This window comes from Micromys minutus (assembly GCF_963924665.1).
Source record: "Micromys minutus genome assembly, chromosome: 24".
In the NCBI taxonomy this organism is placed as follows: Eukaryota; Metazoa; Chordata; class Mammalia; order Rodentia; family Muridae; genus Micromys; species Micromys minutus.
Window position 1 is genome coordinate 5,099,007 of NC_137959.1, and position 23,401 is coordinate 5,122,407.

At 40.0% G+C, this 23,401-nt stretch overlaps 1 protein-coding gene and 1 pseudogene across 4 annotated transcripts in view; one reads left to right on the forward strand and one right to left on the reverse strand.

The window, feature by feature from the left end:
* Positions 1–140: 140 nt before the first annotated feature.
* The window catches only part of ANAPC10 (anaphase promoting complex subunit 10), a 53,002-nt gene continuing 29,741 nt past the window's right edge, over positions 141–23,401 (forward strand). For 2 of the 3 annotated variants that reach the window (XM_080936677.1, XM_080936679.1), the window contains exons 1-3: positions 177–301; positions 1,382–1,508; positions 6,502–6,592. In XM_080936677.1, the coding sequence (XP_080792803.1) occupies positions 1,394–1,508; positions 6,502–6,592 (206 nt within the window). In that variant the 5' untranslated portion in view covers positions 177–301; positions 1,382–1,393. The other variant, XM_080936678.1, reaches the window with a different exon arrangement.
* LOC308435867 (leucine-rich repeat flightless-interacting protein 2-like) lies at positions 11,133–13,693 on the reverse strand (annotated as a pseudogene). The gene is made up of 2 exons: positions 13,682–13,693; positions 11,133–12,312 (listed from the first exon to the last, which is right to left on the reverse strand). The product of its transcript is annotated as a leucine-rich repeat flightless-interacting protein 2-like (transcript).

Genomic DNA, 23,401 nt, shown 5'->3' on the forward strand with positions numbered 1-23,401 from the left:
GAGGGCGTAGTGCGCGTGCGCGACAGAGCGCAGCGTCGGCCCCCTGGAGGAGGGCGTGATGCCGTCGTGACGTCATTGTGCTGCGACGCCCACTAACTGAGGAAACCTGGAACCACTGAGCCAAGTGGGAGTGGCCGGGGCCCTGAGAACCGGAACTGTGGCGACCCAGGTAGTGTGTAAGACAGTGGCTCTTCCTCGATTTAGAGAACCGAGTGTTAGCGGGCGCAGTTGAGTACTCTTCCCTAGTCTCCGCGGCGTTAGGTTTGCTGTCTCCTCACGCTTTGTGGACCCTGCTAATCCGGTAAGACGGGCGGTGTCAGGCAGGATCCCAAGTCTAGTTCTCAGCTCCTTCATTATTATTCAAGGCTAGGAACCCATTCCTGTCTTAGCGTTTTGTTTCTTCCACTTGGCTGTTCTTTGGAGTTTGTTTCAGTGTCGAGATGGGCCCCTCAACCCGCATCCCCAGGGGCAGGGCATTCAGGCTTAAAAGGAATTTATAATGTCTCTGTGATTAAGTAAATTATAAATTATTATTGTTTGTGCGGTAGTTATAGGGATAGCTTGGAGTCCAAAGGGAAGTGTCAAAGAGATGGTCTATAGTTATATTGGTTTTCAATAGAACTTTAAATAGTTTATTGTAAATAGAATTTACAATGATGTAGAGTCATGGAGAAAATTTAACATGTTCTTGACTGTCCAAGACGTTTTTTTCATGCTTTTTATAGATTTACTAGGATTAACAAAAGATAAGAAAGATGAAGGGACTATGAGTGATTATTTTTGCCATTGAAAGTTTATTTTTTTATTTTTTTTTTTGAGACAGGGTATTAATAGACTATTTTTCTGCTGTGAAATGTGCCAGTTTAAGCCAGGTTAGGTTTATTGGGAAGCTGCTTTTAGGTGGGTTCGTTCACTGGCCCCAACTCCCTCGGGGTGGAGGAATAGGGAAGAGAGAGAGAGGGAGGGAGGGAGGGAGGGAGGGAGGGAGAGAGAGAGAGAGAGAGAGAGAGGGAGACCAAAAATCCTCTGGGTTATATAGGGAGGAGCCTCTGGTGGAAGGACAGGAAAGTTCAGGGTTGGGGGGAGGGTATGCCAGGTAGGTTTGCTGGGAGAACCTGGAAGCCAGATCTTCTTTTGCATGTAAAATATGCACCTCAATCTTTTGTCCCAGGTTTGAAACCAAACATTTCTCTGTGTAGTCATGGAGCTTGAAGTGTAGGCCAGGTTGCTCTCGAACTCAGATTCTTGTGCTTCTGCTACTGCCTTGAGTACGAGGATTAAAGGTGTGTGCCACAGTGCTGGGCACTGAAATTTTGTTCTGACATTTTTACAGAAAGAGTACCATGACATGGTAGAATGTATATTGCTTGTATCTCCACAGAATAATTTAAAAATGACCACACCGAACAAGACACCCCCCGGTGCTGATCCTAAGCAGTTGGAGAGGACAGCAACAGTCAGGGAAATTGGGTCTCAGGCTGTTTGGTCACTCTCTTCATGCAAACCAGGTAAGCAAAACAAAACCCCAGGCTATGATAATCATTATTTACAATTCATTTTCTTTTCTGTTTTTTTTTCAAGACATGGTTTCTCAGTGTAGCCCTAGGTATCCTGGAACTTGCTCTGCAGACCAGGCTGGCCTTCAATTCAGAGAGAGCCTCTGCCTCCCAAATGCTAGGATTAAAGGACAGTCTAATTATAGTTTTCTTATGCACCACACTGCCTTGAATGTTCTTTTTGTCTACACTTCAGGTTTAATGAACTGGGTTTTCATTCATTGCATATTTTTATCCAGCTACATCACTAATACCAATAGGATTTTTAGTATTTATTAGATTTAACTTTTTCATAAGCTCTTCCTTATCCTGTCCCCTCTCTGGTACTATATAGTTGTTGATTCACATTTTGTGCTTGCTGTCCTTCCTGGACACATCTAAGAGTTTTCTCTTTACTCTTGGAGTCAATGTCTTTTGCTAGGATGTGTCATGGTAGGTTATATGCGTATCTTTTTTCCATTTACCTAACCTATAGGTTGATAGACATTTTTCTTCTTTGTAATAATTTAAAAAAGATTAGTGTAAAATTATTTTCAAAGCACCAACTAAAATATTAAGATGGCAAAATTTGAGATTTCAAGAAACACTTGAGAACAAAGTAGGGACCCTGAAAAGCAAAATGTACTTAAGGCTGTAAAAGTTCAGACTGTGAAATGCTACAGTTGTAGAGCCTGCTTAATACCAACAGTGTCACAGTAGCAACGAAGGCTGCCTTTGGCCAAGTGCCATGCTAGCTTTATTATGTCATTCAGGCCTTACAGCAACCTTAGCAAAGGCTAAGTGCCCCCCCCCCCCCCCCAGTTCCTCAGGAGGAAGTTGTGTGATGGTGGCTGAGTGAGACACTGATCTGTGGGCACAGCAGAATGTCATTACAGCCACTTTATCACCCAATTTATTTTTCTTAGACCAGTATTATTTTGTTTTTACTCTTAGTCCCTAGGCTATCTAGTCTCAAGTTCTTGGTCATCCAAGCAGTGTCAGGTATGGGTCTGCTGTAAGTCTAATCAGTTACTGGTCGGTTACTCCTACAAGCTTTGTGCTAGCGTGTTTTGCAGGCAGTACACCATTGTAGATAAAGAGTTTGTGTCTGGCTTGGTGTTTATGTTTCTCTTTTGCAGAATACTTTCCTGTAACCAAAGATGCTGACATGTAGGAGTGAAGACTCTTTGTAGGAACTGGCTTGACAATCTCCATCTTCAGTGAATTGTATAGGTGTTGTAGGGCCTTGCTGCCAGTTTGTAGAGAGCAGCCTTGATAGGTATTTTCAGTCTGAAGACTCAAGTGAGAAAAATTCTTTTGTCATGAGAATTCTAAATTGTAATATAATTTTTGTTTTAGTTTATTTATGTAGTTAGACTTCTTTTTAAAAAATCTTTTTAAAAAATGTACCTTTTAAAAGAATTATTATTTCATATGCATTGATGTCTTGCCTGCATGTATGTTTACATGAGAGAATCAAATCTTGGAGTTACAGACATCTGTAAGCTACCATGTGAGTGCTGGGATTTGAACCCCAGTTCTCTGGAAGAGCAGTTAGTGCCCTTAACCACTGAGCCATGTCTCCAGCCCTATAGTTAGACTTATATAGCTAGTTTTCCAACCATGTCTGTTTTGTTTCTCCTCAAGATTGTCTTTTTTCAATGAATACTTTCCTTAGCGTATAATTTCCATCCAGCAGAACTTTTTACATGAGCACTTTTGTGAACTTTAATTTAGTCATGTAGATATCATTACCCTAAAGCAGCTCCACGATGCCCGGCATGTGCTCATACCACTTGTATTATTCTCCTCACCAAGCCTCTGACAGCTGCACATCTGCTCTGGGGCCTTTGTCCTTCACGTTGATTTTTGAAGAATTCCATTTTTTTTCCTTTCTTTTATTGGGTGGGGGGGTTATTTGAGTCTAGATTTCTCTGTAGCCCTGGAACTTCCTTTGTAGACCAGGCTGGCCTTGAACTCACAGAGATCCACCTGCCTTTGCCTCCCAGTTGCAACAAATGTTCTTAACTGCTGATCCACTTCTCTAGCCACAGGACTTTTTGACCTCTAGCCCCCGGAGTAAAAATCTTGGTATGGCAGGAATGCCTGTATTCCAGGGGCTTAGGAGGCAGAGATAAGAGGAGACCCGGTATTTGTCGGCCAGATGTCTTGCTCAGTTGATGTGCTCCAGGGTTAGTGAGACACTGTCCTAAAAATCATGAAGAGAGTGATTGAGGAAGACACAGGACATTGACCTTTGGCTTCTACACACTTGGTACATCTCCCCCCCCCCCCCCCCCATGCATATGCCTCCACAAACACATACATACAGCACAAATACACAAAATAAGTGGAGAGAGATAGAAGAGGATTCCCAATGTTGACTTCTGGTTTCCACATCACACATGTATGCATGTACACACATGAACATGTAACACTTGAATATACCACAAGCATGCACACATACACAAAGAATTTGGATTTTAAGTACAAGCAGAAAGCACATTGGTTTTATTTAGTTGAAATGTAAATAATTGTAGGATATAATTATAGATGAATTCTTTTATGAAGTCCATGTTCCTTCTTTGTGAGTGTGTATGTCTTGTCTGTGTATCTCTGACAGGGTCTTATTATATAGCTCTGGCTGGGCTGCAATTCTCTATGTAGATCAGGCTGGCCTCAAACTCACAGAGATCTGCCTTTGCCTCCTAAGCACTGGAATTATGGATGTGTGCCACCACACCTGACCCCACATATTACTTGTTAGGTTTTTGAAGTCAAGGAATGTGGTTCAGTTATAGTAGCCTCCTATCCAGTGTGAAAGCAATTGTGTTGCTAGAGATACTTGAGAAAATGGCTTGAACACTTTATATCTTTTGGTTATTGGTATCTGCTCTGTGGATAATATTCTGTAGATATTGGACATGCTCTCTTAGTGGAGTGGAAACATCTAGAGTGTTAATCCAGACCTTGTAAACACATCAAAACTGTAGCTTTTATCACATTCACTCACCTTGTATTGAATCCAAATCAATTTGGACTAAACCCAAATATGAGCACATACCATTTCTGGAGGACCAAGAAAAAAATAAATATTTGCTGAACAATAACTATAACCAGAAGGAATATTGTTTTCCTTTGCTTGGGATGATGGTTTTTCTTCTGAATGGTTTCGTTGCCTACTCCCGAGCCCCAACCTCTAGCAGTATTTGCAGATATTTTAAATTGTCATGACTATGGAAAGGAGGGAGTATATGCTGCTGCTTTCTGGGAATCAAGTAAGTACAAGTCAGGACAGCCACCTCACTACAAAGCAATGTTGAGTCCAAAGATGAGTAGTGTCCAGAATAAGTAATGGGACCTTAGAAGTAGCTGAGATAACTTAGCATGTGCCAGAATTACCCCAGAGTCATCAAACACAGGCTCTTAGACCGAGCTCTCAGAATTGCTGATCTAACGGTTCTAGAATGATGTTGGTGAAAAGGCCACACTGTAGGAGACACTGCAGATGACAAGAGCTCAGCGTGGAGTACTTGCTGCTCTACAGATGATCTGAGTTCAGCTTCTCCATTGTGCAGCTCAGGCCCCTCTACTTCCTGCTCCAGGGAATTCAGTGCCCTCTTCTGCTGTCTACAGACACTATCAGGCACATGCACACACACACACAAATTCATAAAAAAGAGCCACTAAAAACTGTTGAGCCATACAGACTTTTTTTCTCCTCTGAATACTGTCTTACATGTGTACATAATCCCTGTCAGTACTGTTAAAACAGATCTGCCATTGTTAAGGTTTTGTTTTGACGAAAACAACTCACACATCGTAATAAAGTTGGGAGCTTTAGAAAAGAGGTGGTGCCTAGGTACAGGCATGTGAGTTCATGTTTACGAGGCATTCTGCTTGTGACAAACCAATAATGGAAATGACGGCTGGTGACCAAACTTCGTGTCCTAGAGGTAACAATCCCGAGTAATCAAAAGAGTATGCTTATTTATTTTTTCCATTAAACTTTCATGAAGTAATGTCTTAGAAGCACATTTCAAATTAGTCTTGAGCAAAACGATTTTTACTTAATATTTATTTTGCTTAAACTAAATACCATTTTATGAAATTCTTTGAACTAAGATCCAAATAAAATTGTAAAATGGGGAAAACCCAGCCAAAGTAAAATAAGCAGCAAAAGCCTTTAACTCGGTAGAACATTTTCTCTTACAAATCATGAGATTTAGCTATCCTTATTAGGGAACTTTAAAAGTAGCAAAACTGGGCTGGAGAGATGGCTCAGCGGTTAAGAGCACTAACTGCTCTTTCAGAGGTCCCAAGTTCAATTCCCAGCACCCACATGGTGGCTCACGACCATCTGTAATGGGATCTGGTGCCCTCTTCTGGTGTGTCTGAAGACAGCTACAGTGTACTCATATACACAAAATAAATTTTAAAAACATCTTTAAAAAGAGAAGTAGCAAAAAGCAAGTATGACATACTTGAGCTTGCTTGTACCTACACATTTTAAAGAATATCACAAGATGGATCGTTCTTATGATCAGCTTATAAAAAGGATAAAAACTTTGGCTTGTTCAAATAGAGACCTTACATACATACATACATACATACATACACACACACAGACACACACACATACACACATGTATATATATATATATACCCAAAGATACTTTTTAAAAACTAACTACCCAAAACATTTGTCATTGTATAAACCTTAATGTGTGTAAGGAGATTGAACCCAGAGCCTCACACTTTTAAAATAGTCTATCAGTAAACAGCAAACTCAGCCCATTAGGAGATCTTTTGAGCTGAAATCTGGGTGAAAGGGTAGAAGAATTCTGGTTAAACTTCATAATTCTGTCTTCTATATCAAAATTTCTAGACAAATATGTTTGATAATTTTATGTTTTAAATATGTAACTTTTTTGTGGAAATCTGTTGTCATTTTCATTGTTTTTAGGGTTTGGCGTGGATCAATTACGAGATGACAATCTAGAAACTTACTGGCAATCTGATGGCTCTCAGCCTCATTTAGTGAACATCCAATTCAGGTAATCCAGTTTTTACTTTTCTTATACAGTGTAGGTTATAAGTGGACAATGAAATCTATTTTATTTACATAAAAGTTCAGAAAACATGTAAATTAAATGAAAATACTAAATTGCTTTCAGACTCTATTAGGTCTTAGAGATTTTTTTTTAGTCATCCAGATTGTAAGCAGCTTCATTGTATTCCATCCTACCTCTTATGCACCTCTCTCTCTCTGTCTCTCTCTCTCTATCTCTCTCTGTCTCTCTGTGTTGTGTGTGTGTGTAGGGTACTCATGCATGTATATAGGCCCAGGTTGATGGTTGATGTCTTTCCCCAATTGGTTTGCATCTTTGTTTTGAGGTAGGGACTCTCAGTGAACCCAAAGGTCATCACTTGGGCAAAACTGACTGGCCACTGAGCTTCAGGGATCTACCTTCTCTGCCCTTCCTCCTGCCTTGTCCCCAAGAGTTAGAATTATAGGCATCTCTCTTTTTCCATGTGTTCTAGAGATCTGAGCTCAGGTCCTCACACTTGACCCACTGAGTAGGTTCCTTTGTCTTCGTTATACATTTCTGATGATTCTTTATGTAGATAGTTCTGAAATAATATTTAATTTAGGGGATACATTATAAAGTATATTTTATATGACCTGGTATAAGGCCTTAATATATGATGCTTGTAAGTTTATGTACTTCTCATATTTGCAATGTCCTCTACCATTCTAAAATGTTGGATTTTTAGTTGCTTCCTGCTATTGTTGTAGGATACATATCAGCAAACTTTTTCTGAGTACATTGTAAATATTTGAATCTTGCAGTGCCTCTGGTCTCCATTTCAGCTATGTATTTATGCCATTACAGCATCAAAACAGCCACATACCAGCACATCAGTGACTGAGCTCAGTGCCCTTGACTAAACCGTGTCCAACTAAAGCAGTTGCCTGGTAGCAGTTTGCTGACATGGTATGTCAACTGCCATTCTAAGTTGCCAGTGATTCCAGTTAACTTTTATAAAGGTTAAGATTCTAGCTGCTGCCAGGCATAATAGTGCACACCTTTAAACCCAACACTTGGGAGGCAGAAGCAGGCAAATTTCTGTGAGTTTGAGTCCAGCCTGGTCTACAGACTGAGTTCCAAGACAGCCAGAGCTACACATAGAGACCTTGTCTCAAAGAAAAAAAAAAAAAGGACTACTTTATCAAATAATCACCACTGATAATATTCATCAGTGAAACCAGATACCTGACAAGAAACAACTTAAAGAAGGCTTTTGTCTCATAGTTTAAGGGTATAGTCCATTATAATGTAGGCAGCAAAATGGTAGAAAACCAAGGCTGAGGTTCACACTTCAGCAGATAAGGAAGCTGAACCAGGGCAGGAAGTAGGGTCAGGTTATAAATGTCCAACTTGCATACTATGTAACTGACTCCTCTAACTTGGCCCCACCTTTCAATAATTCCTTTTGCTGGGGTCATGAGCCTGCAAGGGACATTTTCCATGTGACTTAGGCTTAAGGCCATCTCATTATGCAAAATGTATTCAGTCCATCTTTAAAATTCTCAATAGTCCTCCAGTTATCCCAAGTTCTGAATCTCTTCTGAGACTTAAGGTATTCTCTTTACTGCAAATCTCTGTAAGACTTAAAATGAAAAAAACAAAAAGAAAAACCATACACATACAATTCTAGCATATAGTGGTACAGGTAAATATTCTCATTCAAAAAGGACAAACAGAAGTATAGGAAGGAAGGATCGGACCAAAGCAAGACCAAAACTTAGCAGAGTAAACCCTGATTTTTGCATCTTGATATCCATCATCTGTGCTCCACAGTGTTGGGGAGCTCCACCTTTAAACTCTAGGCCTATAGAATGCATGGCTTCTCTTTTAGGCTAGCCCCATGCATTGTCTCATGCTTTTGGGGGTGTGGATATTCATGTTTCTGGTTTTCTAATATATCTGGGTTTCCATTGCACACTAGGCTTTGTTCTTCTTAACTTCATCCATAGCCCACTCATCAAGCTGTTCCCTAGAGTTTGCAGTGGGTGGGGTCATGCTTTGAGGTTTCAAAACTGCATGTCAGGCCCAGGCTCTTTGCCTGCTTACAGATCAAAATGTATAAGCTCTCAGCCCCATAATGCCATGATGATCATGGACTAACTCTCTGAAACTATAATCAAGTATACAATTAAATGCCTTTTATAAGTGTTGCCTTGGTCATAGTGTCTGGGCTCATACTTCTTTTCCTATCCAGACTTCTCATTTTTCATATCTGTCTGCTTTCTCACTGCAAATATGATTAAATGTACTAAGCCATACACAGGACACAACTTGCATGTTTCATGAGGTGACATGTTCTTTACCAAAAAAATCTCCATCACCTTGATTAGGTTTAGAATTTCTGTGGTGACTGGTTTTATACACACTAGAGTTATCTAAAAAGAGGGAAACTCAGTAGAGAAAATGCCTCCATAAGATCTGGCTATAGGGCATTTTTTTTTTTTTTTCTTTTTTGGTTCTTCTCAGTTTAAACTCTTTTCTCTCTCTCTCTCTCTCTCTCTCTTTTTTATTAGATACTATGAGATGTTATCCTTTTACCCTGCCCCACTCCCATCCCCCGTTGCCCTCCATTTGCCTTCACAAAGGTACACTCCCTTCTAATCCCCCTCTCCACCCTGCACTGTAGGGCATTTTCTTAGTTATTGATTAATAGCCTGCTGCAAGTGGGGCCATCCTTGGGCTGGTGATCCTGAATTCTATAAGAAAGCATGCTGAGCAAATCTATGGGGAACAAGCCTGTAAGCAGCATCCCTCTGTGACTTCTGCATCAGCTCCTGCCCTGCTCGAGTTCCTGCCATCACTGCTTTTGATGCTAAGCTGTTACATGGAATTGTGAGAGAATTAAACCCTTCCCTCCATAAGTGGCTTCTGTCATGCTGTTTCATTACAGCAATATTAAACCTTAACTATGGCAGTTCCCTACAAGATGCACACTTCTAGGTGTATCTGTGAGGGCTTTTCAAAAGAGCTTGCCTGAAGAGGCAAGGTTCACGCTGATGGCATCAATCCATGGCCTGGGGAATGGCCTAAAGTGAGGAAGAGGGAGAAGAGAAGGCCAAAGGAGCGGCAGCACTTGCACTTCTTGCTTCTGTTTTGCACAGATGTGAGCTAGTGGCCTCCCACTCCTGGTGCCATAGCTATGGGCGCTTAGGCCATTCATTCCCTTTCATGATGGGTCATGCCTTCAAAACATGAGGGGGCATCAGATCCCATTACAGATGGTTGTGAGCCATCATGTGGTTGCTGGGATTTGAACTCAGGACCTCTGTAAGAGCAGCCAGTACTTTTTTTTTTTTTTTTTTGCTTTCACTTTTGAGTTAATTTTATTAACTTATTTAGTTCCAAGGCTAGATTGATGAAGAGGCTTTGATTCATTAGATTTTTTCCCCCTCAATATAGTTTCTTTGTAAACACTTTGAGCTACATTGATCATTCCCATGAAACCACCTTGATTCTGACAAAAGAGAATCACAAACCCTATAAAATGGTTACAGTAGGGGCAGAACATTTGTAAGCATTTTCTATTCTAGAACCAGGCATGAAAGTGCCTGCTTGGGATCCCAGCACTTAAGAGGCCCAATGAGGGTGGAGGCCAGCCTGGGCTACATAGATCCTTTGTCTTAAAAAAACTAGAAGAAAGGTCTGTACTCCAGATTACCTATCTTGAGAAAAGAAGAGCAAGACAAGACTGTACGTGGTGGCCAGGACTAGTCCTAAAGGCTTCTTTAACAGCTGCCTGCAGCCAACCATGGATGACAGAAAGGTGTGTTTTAACAGGTAGGTTCAGGCAGCTCCCCGCCTGCCTGCACTGTCCTTTCCTCCTCCCTTGAGCTTGTCTGAGGTTTCACTTCACAAATAAGCAGCAGATGAAAAGACATGCAACAGCACAGTGGGTGTGGAGACTGAGGACCCCACTCCTTGGAGTACAGGCTTGGACTTGTCCTACCCCATGCAATAAAGCTTAGTGTACACTCCCGATATTGTTTTCTAACATTTTTATATAAATTTAAATATCTTACAAAAAAAAAAAAAAAAAAAAACCTTTTTCCTCCAAACATAAATTTGAGTGAAACAGAAACTTCCCACTGCTGAACACATCCTCACTGAGATGTAGATGTTCTGGTATAAGAAGAGTAGGAGTCTTGGCCACTTGGTCTCTGAAGCCTGTATCACATTGTAGAGAAGGCACTTGTGTTTTTGAGGTCTCCAGCAAGTGTCTCAGCGCTCAGAATGGCCGTCTTCCAGAACCCACAGCAAGGCCGCCCAAGTGCCTAGCCAGTGAGGCAGCTGGAAGAAGATGGTGAGAAAACGTGATTCTAGAATGTTGAAAATAAAAACAGCACAGACTAGTTCTCACTGCTTCATTCTCATAAATTATAAAATACAAAGGTAGTTGTTTAATGACAAGACTCAAAACAGTACTTGAAGGGGTTTGTGTCAATGTACAAGAGTCAGTATCTCCTGGCAAGGCCCTCAAACAGCACCCAGGTGGACGGGCCACCTCCTACTGCTGGGCTAGAAGAGCTGTCCTGTTGCCTTTCATTTTCTCTAGCCGCCTTGTCAGGTGTCTCTTGCTCATCTCCTCCATCTTGTCCTGTGCTCGCTGTAGCTTCCTTCTTTCTGCTTTCAGCTCATCTTCAATTTTCTCGTTCTCAGCAGCAGCAGTTTTGTATTTTGTACCTCAGCACCTGCCCCTCAAGCCGGCTGATACTTTGTTCCAAGGTAGCTGTGTCTTGTTCTGCTTTTGAAAGCTTGGATTTGTATTCACTAATTTGTCTATTGGCATCTCTCTGCATCTCAATGAACTGCAAGTCCGTTCTGCAGTCCTGCTAGGTTCCTGGACATGCTGTCATTCCTGGAGCACTTCTGCCATTCTTTCTCTAACTGGAGCTTCAGCTTCCTAATCTGGGACAGGAGGCCGTCCTTTTCTCCAGCAAGTTTTCGTAGCCTCACATCTAGTGGCCCTTCTCCTGCTGACTCCAAGACCTGAGCAGCTTCGTGAGACACAGCAGTAATGGCTCCAACCACAGGCTCATGATTGACATCACCATTGGGAGTGCCGTCTGGGATTATAAGTAAGCCATATTTCTCGATGAGCTCGTCCCTCTGAGTTCATCCATTTTATGCTGCAGCACACTGCACATGCGTTTCTGCCTTTCTGACTCCTTTGATTTCTCTCTGTTTTCTCTGTAAAACTGCTATCTGCTCCTCCTGCTCTTCAGTGATGTCCTTGAGGGTGTCCATCTGGTAAATCAGATTGTTCTTCTCGTTGTCTAGTTGTGCATTGGACACCATGGCTTTCTTGTATTTCTCTTCTGCTTCAGACAAAGACTCCTTCAGTTCCTTAAGCCCCTGCATGTATCTCCCCCTTCAGGTCATAGATGTCCGCAGTTCACTTAACGAGGTATCTGGGTCTATTAAGCTGCTGGTGTCTCCACTACCCTGTCTGGATGAGTTCCGGCTTAGAGAGGTGTTGTTGCTGAGGCAGAATTTCGAGATGAAGGCCTTGTGTAATTTTTAGCATACTGCTTGTTCCAGTTTCTCTCTGGCTTCTGCCCTGACAGCCGCTTTGCTGCTAGCCTTGCTTCTGCCTCTCTGGAGATGTTACTACTCAAAGCTTCATCTTCTGCAGAAAATCGATCTTTCACCAGTGTTCTTTTCCTTCCAGAACCAGGAGTCCCTATCTTGTTTTTTTTATTTTTTTAACTCTGAAAATGAGTTTACTCGTGTTCAGCACTTAGTGATGATAGCTCTCCTTTCCACTGACCTTTATTTGGCTTCTAAATCCCTTCATTTGTCTTCCCATATCTGATTGTGGCGCCGGATGAGGCTGGGGCACCGCCTGGAAGGGCCGGAGCGACCTTTCGGGAGCGGGGAGCGGTAGCCTTACTCTGTCCCCGCACCACCCACCCTGCGGGTCGCAGGGAGGCAAAGAAAGGCTCCTCGGTGTTGGTTGGAGTCACACGGGGCGGGGGGGGGGGGGGGGGGGAGGCGCCCTTTGCACTGCGGTGGACACAGCCTGAGTGGCGGCTGTAGCTGCGGCGGTCACAGTCAGTGCTCTTAACCACTGTATTTATAGAATAGTAATTTATAGAATCCCCTTTTAAGATATAGGTTCTATCATTTTTCTCATTATTTGAATCAAATGGTAGTTCTATATGATGTTTTAAGGTATGTGCATATAAACTTCATCCTCCCCCATATTACATTAGAATCTGTGATTTTCTTTTTTGAAGTAATGATCATATTAATTCATGTGAAGTGATAGCACAATAGTTTTGATTCTTGTTTCCCGGGTAGATTTGTTACTTCTCTCAGGTAAAATGGCCGACAGAATCACTTAAGGAGGAAGGGTTACTTTGGTTCAGTTTCAGAGTTTATAGGCTGTCATGGCAAGGAAGGTGTGGTGGAAGAAGCAGCAGGAGTGTGTGTGTGTGTGTGTGTGTCTATGTGTCTGTGTGTCTGTGTGTCTGTCTGTGTGCTTGTGCAGAAGCTCTTCACACCTTTACAGATTAGAAATATAAATTAGGTTATCCTTAAAAGATCTACCTCAGTGACACATGCTTGTCAGTTTGGCCCTACATTCTAAAAGTTTCATAACCCTTAAAACAGTGCCACCAGCTGGGAACCTAGTGTTGAAGCACATGGGCCTATTGAGGGTCATTTGTCACTCCAAACATAAGACCCAGTGATTTGTGGTGTTAACATCTTCTTGTGTACTTACTAGACATTTATATGTCCTCTTTGAAGAACTGCTATTTAAATCCTTTGCCCATTTTAAAGTTGTTTCTGTTGCAGATATATAAAAGTTATTTAAATACCATGTTTCAGATACTCAGTTTTTTGTTTTAATATAAAAACAATCACAGAAAACATGTTAACGAATATTTCTTTAAGTGAAATTTTATTTAAAAAGTACACATTTGGCTTGTACTTGCAAGCTATAACTCATTAGTCCTGTTCTAGCAGATGTTCTCAAACTTTTTGTTCTTAATGCCCATGGTAAACTTTTATTTGGAACTCCAACAATTTTTTGTTTACTTTTATACTTACCATATTAGACATTATATGAAGAATTGTAATAAATTCAGTCATTCATTAAACTCAGTAATGCCTCATTATATGTTAGTATATATGACAACTTTTTAAAGTAATCATTTCTTCCCAAACTGAGACTAGTGTTATTTTACTTTTTGCGACCTTCTTTGTTCTCTGACTTAAGGTGGTTAGAATCTCACTTCTGCTTCTCCTCTAAGGCTTTTTCTGATTCCTTTCTGGAAAACTACTGTATCCTTTAAAAGGTTTACTCAGAAAGGTAGACAACACACTAGCATTAAGAAGAGAATGCCTGTCACCTTCCTCACCTCCTCACATGAGTCTCCAGACTCTAATGCCTCGCAGGATGTTTGCTGTCTAGGGTGTAGAGTCAGTGTAGGTATTTGAAGAGAGCCTTTCCTCTGGTTGTTGGGATTGCACTCGTGCCCATCCCTCTGTAATGCCTGGCTTGCTGCTTTCCAGCAGTTAGTCTTTACCTGGGATATAGACTGTGCTTCCTCCTGCCCGCTGGTCTGCTGCCCCACTGGAACTCTTTCTGCTGTGTGTTCAGGCTGCCAGGCTTTGTTGGCTTCTTACCTCGATTTCAGTTCAGAGATGACTGATGTCAGGGTGCCCACTGGGGTTCCCCTTGTTGCTTCTTTTTGCTCTGGATCTGTAGTCCCATGGTTCTCAAGCCTGCAGAAATAGTTCTGTGTTTTCTTGTATTCTAAAGTTTGTAGTAAGAAGGCAAGTCTTGCAGCTTTTCTGTGGCCAGCATATATAGCCCAGACCTTTTTTTTTTTTTGTATTTTAATACTCTGAAATTTAATATTAAATTTTTATCTGTCCTGTTTTTAGTGGAAGGTCTCTTTTAGCATCCAGTTTCAATGACTAGAAGCAAACTCACAAAAAACACATTTTTACTATTGTTCTAGGAACAAAGAATCAATATAAATTATTTGCTTTTGTTTTAGACAGGTGTGTGGGCCATATGCTATTTAGTAATGTTATATTACTAAGTATACTAAATGTGACCAAATTACATTAAGAGGGAAAGTAAAGAAAATTTTACAGTTATTTTGTGTTTTAAGTATTGTAAAGTAGGAATTACTTATACTAATATGGCATAATCATAGACTTAGATTAATTTTTGACTGTCTCTTTGATTTATAAGTAAGGACTTCTAGGCTAGCTTGTTCTCAGTGTAGGCTTTCTCATCAGCGCAGTGGACACAATAATGTGGGTTAACTCGCTCTTGTAGAGTCTTTAATGAGTGTTGTCAGTGAGGAGGACATTGTTGCTTCTCTGTTTTCATGCAAGAGAAAGCTAGAGTGTTGTGACACCCTGAGGGTGTTGGTGACACTAGGTCACTCACTTCTTTCACTCCTTCCTTCTCTTAGGTTTTAGTTTTAAGGTGAACTCATAACCTCTACTGGCACCCCAAGCATCACAATAGCTGCAACAGCAGGAAGGAATAGGGGAAGATAAAAAGAGCACATCTTCCTCTGAAATACTGCTGATATGTAGGATAAAGCATTTATGGACTGCAATTTAGTTGTAACTACTCTTGAGGTGGCGTGGCTGCTTTAGTTGGGCATTTTGAAGAAGGAAGGGTAAAGGTAATTGGAGTAGGTAGCTATGGACACCTGCTGTGGACATCTTCCATTGTAACAAGTCACAGGTTCTTTGTTGTTGCTCTTTTGTTTTTCATGACAATTTCTCTGTGTATCCCTGACTGTCTTGGAACTCACTCTGTAGACCAGGCTGACTTTGAATTCACAAAGATCCGCCTGCTCCTGCTTCCCAAGTGCTGGAAGCTACCACTGCCTTGTGTGCCTGAGATTCTTAATGAGAAATGATTCAGGAGTCAGCAGTACAGGACCAACATCACTTGTTAGGACTGAGAAGCCAATGAGAAGCACACTAACTATTCAGTGTTCAGTTAAGTGTATGTGGTAATAGCAAACCCTAGAATTAAAGACTTACTCATCCATTTGTAGCACAACTAGGTGTGTTTGGTTTTATTGCATGTGTGGCATGAAGGAACAAAGGAAGTGCTAGCTTCCTGTTTGAAGCTGTTTGTTAGAACCTGTTCTTAATAAGAGGACTGAGGGAAGTCAAGAATGTAAGTCAGAATCGAGGAAACATTTCTCCCTTTTCCCTTCTAGTAGTGTTTCCTAGGAGTTTAACAAGGCTCTTGGCATGCAGTAGGTGTTCACTCAGTGCACTGACCAACATTACAGTGTGATTTGAGTAATTCTAGCATCTTCCACTGTGACTCAGTCTTTATGTTTTTTCTTCCCATGTGCATTATTTGAGAAACAACATGATTTTTATGCAGTATTATGAATTACTATGAAGCAAACTTTAGTTGTTATAAAAAGATGTTGCTGATTCATATAGAGTAGCAGTTTTAAACTTTTGGTGCAGTAGCAGTTTCTTCTACAAACCTAATCTAACTATGAACATAGCATAAATTGTATCCATTATTTCTGGAGATGCACAAGCCTCAAGACAAGAACTATGGATTAGTGCATATGTCAGTAAGCGCCACTCTCTGCTCACCACTGTAAACTGATAGTACTCAGTGGTACTGAACAAGCTAAGTACAGTGAACTGAAGGAAGGCAGACACGTCTGACATGTGCAAGGTGCCGTGCGTGCAGTAGGCATTCACCGTAGTGACCATGAACAGACTGAGGCTTTGGGTAATTTCAGCATCTTCTACTTTGACTCAGTCTGTACATTTCATCTTCCAATATGCAGTCACTTGATGAATGAGTTTAGAAAGGCAAAGAATGGTAAAAAGAAGTAACTCTAGAAATCTATGTAGAATTAGAATACTTACAAATGTTTTTACTTAGCTCATTTACACCAGTGTTACTTCTTTAGTAAGGAAGTAGTGAGCTGGTGATAGAACCAAGAGAGAATATATATGAAGCATTAGTTCCGGGTCAGACACAAAGTATTCTCTTGCTGAGTGTTGCTGTGGTTTTTATTTTCATTGATTTTTACCATTCTTTGCCTTTCTAAACTCACCCTGATATTGAAGTGACCCTGAATTTCATGACTTTGAAAGTCAGACAATTCGGTAAAAAGATTTATCCTTTACATCTTTTTCATTTGAGATGTTATCCCTTTCCTCTGCCCTGCTCCCATCCCACCTTCTCCATTTGCCTTTACAAAGGTGTTTCTAATAGCAGAGTAGTACTCCATTGTGTAAATGTACTACAATATCTGTATCCATTCATCTGTTGATGGACATCTGGGTTCTTTCTTGCTTCTGGCGATTATAAGTAAGGCTGCTATAAACATGGTGGAACATGTATTCTTATTATATGTTGGAGCATCTTTGGGGTATATACCCAGGAGTGGAATAGCTGGGTTTTCAGGTAGTACTCTGACCAGTTTTCTGAGGAACCACCAGACTGATTTCCTGATGACTAGGATGTTGAGCTTCTCTTTAGGTGCTTCTCAGGCATTTGATATTCTTCAGTTGAGAAGTCTTTGTTTAGCTCTGTACCCCGTTTTTAAATAGGATTATTTGATTCTCTAGAGTCTAACTTCTTGAGTTCTTTGTATATATTGGATATTAGCCCTCTATCAGATGTAAGATTGGTAACGATCCTTTTCCAATCTGTTGGCTGCCGTTTTGTCTTCTTGATAGTGTCCTTAGCCTTACAGAAGCTTTGCAATTTCATTAGTTAATTCTTGATCTTAGAGCATAAGCCATTGGTGTTCTGTCCAGGAAATTTTCTTCTGTGCCTGTGTGTTCTAAACTCTTCCCCACTTTCTCTTCTAATAGTTTCAGTGTACCTGGTTTTATGTGGAGGTCTTTGATCCATTTGGACTTGAGCTTTGTACAGGAGATAAGAAAAGATCAATTTGTATTCTTCTGCATGCTGAATGCCAGTTAAACCAAGACCATTTGTTGAAGAGGCTGTCCTTTTTCCATTGAATGTTTTTAGTTTTTTTGTCAAAGATTAAGTGACCAAGGTGTGTGGGTTCATTTCTGGGTCTTCAGTTCTGTTCTACTGATCTACCTGCCTATCTCTGTACCAGTACCATGCAGTTTTTATCACAGTTGTTTTGTTATATAGTTTGAGATCAGGGATGGTGATTCCCCCAGAAGTTTTTTTTATTGTTGAGAATAGATTTTGCTATTCTAGGTTTTTTGTTATTCCAAATGAATTTGCAAATTGCTCATTCCAACTCTATAAAGAATTGAGTTGGAATTTTGATGGGGATGGCATTGAATTTTGCTTTTTGCAAGATGGCCATTTTTACAATGTTGATTTTTTTCAATCCATGAGCATAGGGGAATCTTTCCATCTTTTGAGATCTTCTTCAATTTCCTTCTTCTGAGTCTTGAAGTTCTTGTCATACAGGTCCTTCACTTGCTTGGTTACAGTCACCCCAAGGCATTTCATATTGTTTGTGACTATTGTGAAGGGTGTCGACTCTGTACTTTCTTTCTCTGCATGTTTATCCTTTGAGTAGAGGAAGACAGTTGATTTGTTTGAGTTAGTTTTTATATCCAGCCACTTTGCTGAAGTTGTTTATCAGCTGTAAAAGTTCTCTGGTGGAATTTTTGGGGTCACTTAAGTATACTATCATATAATCTGAAAATAGTGATATTTTGACTTCTTCCTTTTCAATGTGTGTCCCTTTGACTTCTTTTTGTTAGCAAATTATTCTGGCCAGGACTTCCAGTACTATATTGAATAGGTAGGGGGAGAGTGGGCAGCCTTGTCTAGTCCCTGATTTTAATAGGATTGCTTCAAGTTTCTCTCCATTTAGTTTGATGTTGGCTGTTGGTTTGCTCCATATTGCTTTTACTGTGTTTAGGTATGGGCCGGGGATTCCTGATCTTTCCAAGATTTTTATCATGAAGGGGTATTGGATTTTGTCAAATGCTTTCTCAGCATCTAGTGAGATGATCATGTGATTTTTTTTTTTCTTTTGAGTTTGTTTATATAGTGGATTATGTGGATGGATTTTTGTATATTGAACCATCCCTGCTTTCCTGGGATAAAACCTACTTGATCATGGTGGATGATTGTTTTGAAGTGTTTTTGGATTTGGTTTGTAAGAATTTTATTGAGTATTTTTGCATCGATGTTCATGAGGTAAATTGGTCTGAAGTTATCTTTCTTTGTAGTGTCTTTGTGTGGTTTAGGTATGAGCATAATTGTGGCTTCGAAGAATGAGTTGGGTAGTGCTCCTTCTGTTTCTATTTTGTGGAATAGTTCGGAAAGTATTGGTATTAGGTCTTCTATGAAAGTCTGATAGAATTCTGCACTGAACCCATCTGGTCCTGGGCTTTTTTTGGTTGGGAGGCTTTTGATGACTGCTTCTATTTCTTTAGGTGTTATGGGACTGTTTAGATGGTTTATCTGATTCTGATTTAACTTGGTATCTGGTATCCATCTAGAAGTTTGTCCATTTCCTCCAGATTTTTCAGTATTTTTGAATATAGGCTTTTGTAGTAGGATCTGATGATTTCTTGAATTTCCTCAGTTTCAGTTGTTATGTCTCCCCTTTCATTTCTGATTTCCTTAATTTGGATACTCTCTCTGCGCTCTGTCATTAGTCTGGCTAAGGGTTTATCAATCTTGTTGATTTTCTTAAAGAACCAGCTCTTAGTTTTGTATGATTCTTTGTATAGTTCTTTTTGTCTCTTTTTGGTTGATTTCTGCTCTGAGTTTATTTCCTGCCGTCTACTCCTCTTGAGTGTATCTGCTTCTTTAGTCTTCTAGAGCTTTCAGCTGTGCTGCCAAGCTGCTAGTGTGTGCTCTCTCCAGTTTCTTTTTGGAGGCACTCAGAGCTATGAGTTTTCTTCTTAGTACTGCTTTCATTGCATCCCATAAGTTTGGGTGTGTTGTGCTTTCATTTTCATTAAATTCTTAAAAATCCTTAATTTCTCTATTTCTTTTTTGACCATGTTATCATTGTTCAGCTTCTATGTGTTTGTGGGCTTTTTGTTGTCTTTGTTGTTATTAAAGACCAGCCTTAGACCATGATGATCTGATAGGATGCATGGGAGTATTTCGGTCTTCTTATATCTGTTGAGGCATGTTTTGTGATCGACTCTATGGTCAGTTTTGGAGAAGGTACCATGAGGTGCTGAGAAGAAAGTATATTTTTTTGTTTTAGGATGAAATGTCCTGTAGATGTCTGTTAATTCCAATTGGTTCATAACCTCTGCTAGTTTAGCTGTGTCTCTGTTCAGTTTCTGCTTCCATGATCTGTCCGTTGATGAGAGTGGGGTGTTGAAGTCTTTCACTATTATTGTGTGTGGTGTAATATATGCTTTGAACTTTAGTAGGATTTTGTTTATGAATGTGAGTGCTCTTGTATTTGGAGCATAGATGTTCAAAATTGAAAGATTATCTTGATGGATTTTTCCTGTGATGAATAAAAAGTGTCCTTCCTTATCTTTTTTTGATAACTTTTGGTTGATAATCTATTTTATTTGATATTAGAGTAGCTACTCCAGCTTGTTTCCTGAGACCATTTGCTTCAAAATTGTTTCCCAGCTCTTTACTCAAAGGTAGTGTCTGTTTTTGTCTCTGAGATGAGTTTCCTGTATGCAGCAAAATGCTGGATCTTGTTTACATATCCAGTCTGATAATCTATGTCTTTTTATTGGGGAATTAAGTCTATTGATGTTAAGAGATATTAAGGAATAGTGATTGTTGTTTCTGTTATTTTTATTGTTAGTGGTAGAATTATGTTTGTGTGTCTTTCTTCTTTTAGTTTTCTTGTATAATAATAATAATTTATTTATTTATTTATTTATTTATTTATTTATTGCTTTTCCTTAGGTGTAGTTTTCTTCCTTGTATTGAATTTTTACATTTATTATCCTTTGTAGGGCTGGATCTGCGATCAGATATTGTGTAAATTTGCTTTTGTTCTGGAATATCTTGGTTTCTTTATCTATGGTAATTGAGAGTTTTGCTGGATATAGTAACCTGGGCTGGCATTTGTATTATCTTAGGGTCTGTATGATGTCTGTCCAGGATCTTCTAGCTTTCATAGTCTCTGTTGAGAAGTCTGGTGTAATTCTGATTGGTCAGCATTTATATGTTACTTGTCCTATTTTTCTTACGGCTTTCAGGATTCTTTCATTGTTTTGAACATTCGGTGCTTTGACTATTAATGTGTCAGGAGGAGTTTCTTTTCTGGTCCAATTTATTTAAAGTTCTGTAGGCTTCTTGCATGTTCATGGTCATCTTGTTCTTAAGGGCAGGGAAGTTTTCTTCTATGATTTTGTTGAAGATATTTACTGTTCCTTTTATTTAGTTGATATTCTTCATCTTATTCTACACCTATTATCTTTAGGTTTGGTCTTCTCATTGTGTCCTGGATCTCCTGGAATTTTTAGGCTAGAAGCTTTTTGGTTTTTGCATTTTCTCTGACTGTTGTGTCAATGTTTTCTGTTGTCTTCTTCCCCTGAGATCCTCTCTTCCATCTCTTGTAGTCTGTTGGTGAATCTTGCATCTATGGCTCCTGATTTCTTTCCTAGGTTTTATATCTTCAGGATTGTCTCTCTTTGTGTTTTTTTACTGTTTCTACTTCTGTTTTCAATTCCTTCACGTGTTTGGTTTTGTAGTGATTTTGATTCTTTGAGTGATTTTTGTGTTTTCCTCTTTAAGGACTTCTATATGTTTATGTATCTTCTCCTGTAATTGTTTAAGGGAGTTATCCACGAGCTTCTCGAAGATCTCCATCATCATCATGAAGTATGATTTCAAGTCTAAGTCTTATTTTTCTGGTGTGTTTGGCAATCTACTACTTGTTGTGGTGGGAGAGCTGGGTTTTCATGTTGCCAGTTTGTCTTGGTTTCCATTGCTTAGGTTCTTTCGCTTTCCTCTTGCTGTCTTGTTATCTGTGATTATAGGTGATACTTTTGTTTCTAACTGGAGCTTGTCTCTCCTGTGGGTCTGTGAACCAACCGGTGGGCTCAGGAAAGAGATTGCTTCTGGGTGTTTGGCTCTTTGCTGGCAGGCAGTGAATTTTGATGGCAGTGACTCTGTTCTCTCTCCATGGGCTCAGGTGGGAGAGCGCTTGAGAAGCTGATTTGGGAGCTCAGCTGTCTGTGGGCAGGTCCGAAGTCCTGATGGTGGTCACCAGGTCCTCTCTCTAGGCCGGAAAGGAACCGATCCCAGAGTGCACCACGAGTTCCCTCCCAGGACAGCATGTAGAGTGTATTGCAAGCTCCCTGTGGGCTCAGGTGCGAGAGCTTACAAAGCTGTTCTGAAGGCTCAGCCATCTGTGGGCGGGTCCTGAGTCTTGATGGCGATCACCCAGCCCTCTAGCTGAGCCAGAAAGGATTTGATCCTGCTGATTTCTTTTTAATTTCTGTAGTTTCTGATCTCTCTATTATGGGAAGACCTTTAGTTCCTGCTTATGGCTCATCAAGAAGGACTTTAGTAGCCTTTCAAAATTTCCCTGCATCCTTTGCTTTCCCTTGATGTGTACTTGTTGAGATGTCAGTTTGGTAGCTCTGGCACTTGGCTCTTTGGAAACATCAAAAAGGTATCTGTTCTGTCAGCACTTCTGAATAATTAAGGTCTTGTGTATCTTTTGAAGAAAAATCTTTATCTTTGCCCATTTTTTTTTTTTTTTTTTTGATGTTCAGGCATATAAGTTTGTTTTCTCAGAGAAAAGCTACAGACACCACTATTTTATAGGCTGTCCTTTGACACTGGCTACTTCTCTGTTCAAGGAATTTAATATTACTAAGCAGTACCAGTTTACATTAACTTGTAAAGCCCTTTTTAGTAGACTTCTAAATGGTTTTGGAGGGTCAGTTTAAAAAATTGCCTATTTTTCTTCCCTGGTGTCCAGTGACACATGTTTATCCTGAAAAATTATTCAGAAAATACAGAAATTATAAGAAAGAAGATTAATGTCATCTTAGTGGGAAGCATTATGGTATACAGGCCAACATGGTGGAAGTAGCTGAGTTCTGCATCTGGGTCTGCAGGGGGGGGGGGAGAGACAGAGAGAGAGAGAGAGAGAGAGAGAGAGAGAGAGAGAGAGAGAGAGAGAGAGAGACAGAGACACTTTGGGCCTGACTTGGCCTTTTGAAACCTTAAAGCCTACCCCCAGTGACACACTTCCTGTTTCCTAATCCCTCTAATGCCACTTCCTGCTGACTCTCAAATAAATACATGCACCCATGGGAGTCTTTCTTCTAACCTCCTCACCCCCACCTAAGGCATTCATTCTTCTGCCTCCACCCATCAGTGGCCTCTCTAGCTTTCTGACCTTTATCAGTACCCAGTTAAACACATAAGTCTAAAATGATCAGAAAGCAGTGGACTCTCATTCACTTAGAAATTGAATCAGGAAGCAACAGTTTTATTTACGGATTCAATACCGTTTTTCTAATAAAATTTAGGAACTACCAGTCATTCTTATATTTTCTAGTATGATGGTAAACAAATATCTCTATGTTTAAATTTCTTCCTTTGGTTTTTAGAATAAGATATTTTCTTATGTTTTTCTTTGTTTTCTATCTCCTGTGGTGAATTTTCTATAATGTATGTTTTTCTTATTCCAAGGGTGCAGGTTTGTATATTTTTGAAATAGAATAGAATTTTATTTTGTACATTTAGTGGCAGAGTATGCTTTTCATTTTTTAAGGTGTTTATTTGTTGAGTTTATTTTATCACTTAGGTATTTTTAAGTATTAATATAAGAAATTAAGTAGTTAATTAGTAAAGAA